At 48.0% G+C, this 4,560-nt stretch overlaps 1 protein-coding gene across 2 annotated transcripts; it reads left to right on the top strand.

The window, feature by feature from the left end:
• Window positions 1–4,560, top strand: CIART (circadian associated repressor of transcription). 2 transcript variants are annotated; one of them, XM_007109724.4, is made up of 6 exons: window positions 1–93; window positions 656–1,072; window positions 1,235–1,310; window positions 1,542–1,620; window positions 1,726–1,828; window positions 3,983–4,560. In XM_007109724.4, exons 2-6 carry the CDS (start codon window positions 668–670, stop codon window positions 4,508–4,510), a joined length of 1,191 nt encoding a protein of 396 aa, XP_007109786.2. In that variant the 5' UTR covers window positions 1–93; window positions 656–667; the 3' UTR covers window positions 4,511–4,560. The 2 variants fall into 2 exon arrangements, with proteins under 2 accessions (XP_007109786.2, XP_028344680.1); XM_028488879.1 differs by having other exon boundaries at window positions 56–286.

Here is a 4,560-nt window from a genome sequence, read left to right as displayed (position 1 = left end):
GGGACCCAGTGGGAGGGAGGCGGAGGTGGGTAGCCCTGACCCGACAGTCGGAGTAGGAGCTGGAGACAGCCTGGGCTGAGCCGACCAACACAGGTGAGGAGACTCAGGTCAGGGAGCGATCCGCGCAGGAGGATCAGACCTGGTGGGAGTGGGCTTAGGGACTCAACGCGGATATTGGTATTGCGAGGGATCGCATCACGTGGCAGGCGCGACTGGAGATGGTCCGGCGCAGGGATCCTGATCAGAAAGATTGGCAAGAGGAGGGAGGTTGCTGCCGGGTCCCAAGGTGGGTTCGGGTGCCGAAGATTTACGGCTTGCCGGTGGCGTGATCTCAGGTAGAGACGCTCGCTGCGGGGTCAGGATGAGACCAGAAGAGGCGAACCGGGGAAAGGTGTCAAATCATTATATTTACTCTGAACTGAGGGAAAAGAGTCTGTGTCAGGCTAAGAGCTGCTCTGCGGAGGCCAGAGAGGCCATCCAGGTTCTTAATGGAGGAGGGGAGGCGGGGAAGATGACTTTTTTAATTGTCCCTGAGACAGGTAATATTGGGGAGGGAGAGAAGAGATATTATGATCGCAGACAGTACACCCTAGTCTCCCAGTCCATTTCCTAATACTCAGATTCTGGTTTCAAACTCCCTCGCTTTGCTCTTCAGTTGCAGGTCCCGATGTTTGGGTACTCCGGGCGCTGCTCTCCAGCCCCTGCTTCTGAACCTATGGATTCTCCATCTAGCGTTTCTTCCTACTCTCTTTATTCCTCTTTTTCCACCTCCCCAGTGAATAGTGATTCTGGCTTCCCCTCCGATAGTGAGAGGGAGGACAAGTGGGCCTATGGCCCCAGGCCAGACACTGTTGGTCAGAGGGGAGGTTCTCGGCCCAGCCCAGGTCCTATCCGCTGCAGGCAACGACCCAAGGTTTCCAGTAAGCAACCTACAGCATCTCACTCGGAACAGCGGGGCTTGGCTTCTTCTATGTCAGGATCTGGGGTCAAAAGATCAAGAGGTGGTGAATTGGAGACCAGTCTAAACATCCAGGGTTGTACTACAGAAGGAGACCTGCTCTTTGCTCAGAAGGTAAGAGAAAGCTGGGGAAAGGAGACCAAGTGGCTTAGCACCCAGTTGGTTGGTAAGGACCCCATGAGGATAGCATTGGCTCTCAGATTGGGAGATGGAAGGATAAGTACTGGCGTGGGCAGTTCTTGGTCTTCTCATACCCTTTGTCCTGTTTTTCTACAGTGTAAAGAGCTCCGAGGATTCATACCCCCTCTCACAGACCTACTGAATGGACTGAAGATGGGTCGATTTGAGAGAGGTAGTTATCTGATTACTTGCATTCATTTGAGCTACATTCATCTCTCTGTCTCTCAAAATATGTTTTGAATGTGTATTTCTCTTAAGTCTTTGTTTGGGGCCTGGATGATTCGCTTTTTCTCCTGTGACAATTTCTTTAGGTGAATCCATTTTAACCCCTTCTGTCTTTCCTTTACCTGATTAAATTCTTGAATCTCAATCCTTGATCTCTCTTTCTCTTTCCTGACCCCAGGATTGAGCAGTTTCCAGCAGAGTGTGGCAATGGACAGGATCCAGCGTATAGTAGGTGTTTTGCAGAAGCCACAGATGGGGTAAGTCCCCATGATTCTTTCCTCAGTACCTCATAAAAAAAGGAGCTATCTCCAATCCTGTCCTGTTGCGTTTTTCACACCTGATGGCTTTTTTTTGCCCCACAGAGAGCGTTATCTAGGAACCCTGCTACAGGTAGAAGGAATGTTAAAGACTTGGTTTCCTCATATAGCTGCCCAGAAGTCATCCTTGCGTAGTCAGCTGACCAAGGTGAGAACTTATAAACCTGAGGAAAAGGTGGGGAAATAACCAAAGAAATGAAGTGTACATGCAGAAATGGGCTCCCTCTTCCATTTTCTTTTGGATCTTTTCATCTTTTCAACAAGTTTTCTTTTCAGGGAAGGGAATGCCTAAACTTCCTTCATTGTCTTGATTTCTAGGTGTTTTGGGTTCTATTTTGTTTGGATCATTTCAAGGAACTCCGTGGAATTTAGCCCTGTTCCCCATGTTGTAGCTTATCTGCTTTCTGCATAGATACAGAACGCTTTTTACCTGGCCAAATGAATCATGCAGGAAGATTCCTCAGCTTCTCTCAGCAAATCTTTTCTCTTCTGCTGCCCCTAAACCCCTTTCCCCCTCCCTCTTTATACTCCTTCCCAAGTACCCTTGTATCCCTCTGGAAGCATGGGTTTTGAGGACTGGTCACAAGAAGTACATCACTGGGAGGGGTGAAGGCACCCATGGGGCACCCATAAGGAGAGTGTTGCAAAGATTCTTTTTTATTATTCTTTTTTATTTATTTTTGGCTGCATTGGGTCTTCGTTGCTGCGCGCGGGCTTTCTCTAGTTGCGGCGAGCGGATGCCAGTCTTCGTTGTGGTTCGCAGGCTTCTCATTGCAGTGGCTTCTCTTGTTGTGGAGCACGGGCTCTAGGCGCACAGGCTTCAGTTGTTGTGGCACTCAGACTCAGTAGTTGTGGTGCACGGGCTTAGTTGCTCCACTGCATGTGGGATCTTCCTGGACTCATGTCCCCTGCCTTGGAAGGCGGATTCTTAACCACTTGCACCACCAGGGAAGTCCCTGAAAAGATTCTTAGATCTAGTGTGGAATGACCTATTTTCTGTGCCTTCAAATAATAGAGTATGTAGGGGGCACTCAAATGATAGGGAGAGGAAAGTCTCCTGTAGCTGATGGACAGTCCTTGTTTTCAACTGCTATGGGAATAATTGATTTAAAAATAAGCAGGAGGGGACTTCTCTGGTGGCACAGTGGTGAAGAATCTGCCTGCTAACGCAGGGAACACGGGTTCGAGCCGTGGTCTGGGAAGATCCCACATGCCACGGAGCAACTAAGCCTGTGCGCCACAACTACTGAACCTGCGCTGTAGAGTCTGCGAGCCACAACTACTGAGCCCGCATACCACAACTACTGAAGCCCACGTGCCTGGAGCCTGTGCTCCTCAACAAGAGAAGCCACCACAATGAGAAGCCCATGCACCGCAACAAAGAGTAGCCCCCGCTCACCACAACTAGAGAAAGCCCGCGCAGCAACGAAGACCCAACGCAGCCAAATGTAAACAAATAAATAAATTTAAAAAAAAAAAGCAGGAGGGGGACTTCCCTGGTGGTGCAGTGGTTAAGAATCTGCCTGCCAATGCAGCGGCATGGGTTCGAGCCCTGGTCCGGGAAGATCCCACATGCTGCAGAGCCACTAAGCCCGTGTGCCACAACTACTGAGCCTGCGCTCTAGAGCCCGTGAGCCACAACTACTTACTGAGCCTAAGTGCCACAACTACTGAAGCCCACGCACCTAGAGCCCGTGCTCCGCAACAAGAGAAGCCACTGCAATGAAAAGCCCGTGCACCACAACAAAGAGTAGCCCCCGCTTGCCGCAACTAGAGAAAGCCCATGCATGCGCAGCAACGAAGACCCAAGGCAGCTAAATAAATAAATTAATTAAATAAATTTATTTTAAAAATTAAAAAATAAATACATAAACATAAGCAGGAGGATCTTGCCTGCATATTAATCTACACTTCTTAAGGAACTCAACATAGGAAATTAGAACTTAAAATACAGAAATTGGGAAATGATGATTCCAGTTAAAAAGAGACTTTTTAGAAAGAAGTTCTAAAATAAATTAGTTCATAAATAGTGAGACTCTATGGGACTGTTTGTTTTATTTTGTATACGTGTGAATAGCCAGCGCCTATATAGTGTGTGGTACAAGAATTTGTGAAATAAATGAAAGTACAGTTTGGTTACTAAAACTTTTACTTAGTCATGGCCTGACAGGAAATTATCTATTGCATAAAACAAGGTATGTTAGCATCAGAGTTCCCAAGGAAAACAAATGTTTAAGCAAACAGGTGGAATTAATCTGAAAGCTTTCTCACATAATTTTTTCTCGTTTCTCCCCATCCCTAGCATTCTCCAGGCCACCACAGTTATCCAGCTGCTTCCTCTCCTGCACTTTCTGTGGAAAAGATGGACCAGACACAGCTAGGACAGCTAATATTGAAACCAAAGCAGCCTTGGCACCTCACTGAATGGCCAGCTATGAACCTCACTTGGATCCACACTACTCCAATTTGCAATCCCCCTCTCAGTTCCCCAGGTACCATCTCCTTTAGCCATGGTCCTTTAGGCACTGGAACCAGCATTGGTGTCATCCTTTTCCTCCAGCATGGAGTACAGCCCTTCACCCACTCAGCCCCAACTACTCCAGTTCCATCTACTACTACAGCATCTCCTGTCATCCCTGGTGATCTTAAGAAACTATCTCGAGAGGGGCCTTGTTGCCACAATTTGCCAGTAACTCTGCCATCAGACTGGACCTGTACCCCATCCCCTCCTGGTCTACCCACCATGACCAGAGAGATGACCATGGGAGACCTAGAACAGATGAGAAGCCACCCTTCTGTTGCTCCTGATGTCCATCATCTCAATCCCTAATGCAGGACTTGAGACTGTAGTTTCTAATTTGTGTAAATATATGTCTCTCT

Source organism: Physeter macrocephalus, chromosome 4 (genome assembly GCF_002837175.3).
Source record: "Physeter macrocephalus isolate SW-GA chromosome 4, ASM283717v5, whole genome shotgun sequence".
In the NCBI taxonomy this organism is placed as follows: Eukaryota; Metazoa; Chordata; class Mammalia; order Artiodactyla; family Physeteridae; genus Physeter; species Physeter macrocephalus.
Note: the sequence above shows the minus strand (reverse complement) of the source record. Positions and strands in the feature narration are given on the sequence as shown.

Bases quoted from the DNA above. Each gene is read 5' to 3' on its own strand.
- CIART (XM_007109724.4), top strand. From the start codon at position 668: ATGTTTGGGTACTCCGGGCGCTGCTCTCCAGCCCCTGCTTCTGAACCT. The intron at 1,073-1,234 runs GTAAGAGAAAGC...GTTTTTCTACAG, and splicing joins ACCTGCTCTTTGCTCAGAAG to TGTAAAGAGCTCCGAGGATT. The intron at 1,829-3,982 runs GTGAGAACTTAT...CCCCATCCCTAG, and splicing joins TGCGTAGTCAGCTGACCAAG to CATTCTCCAGGCCACCACAG.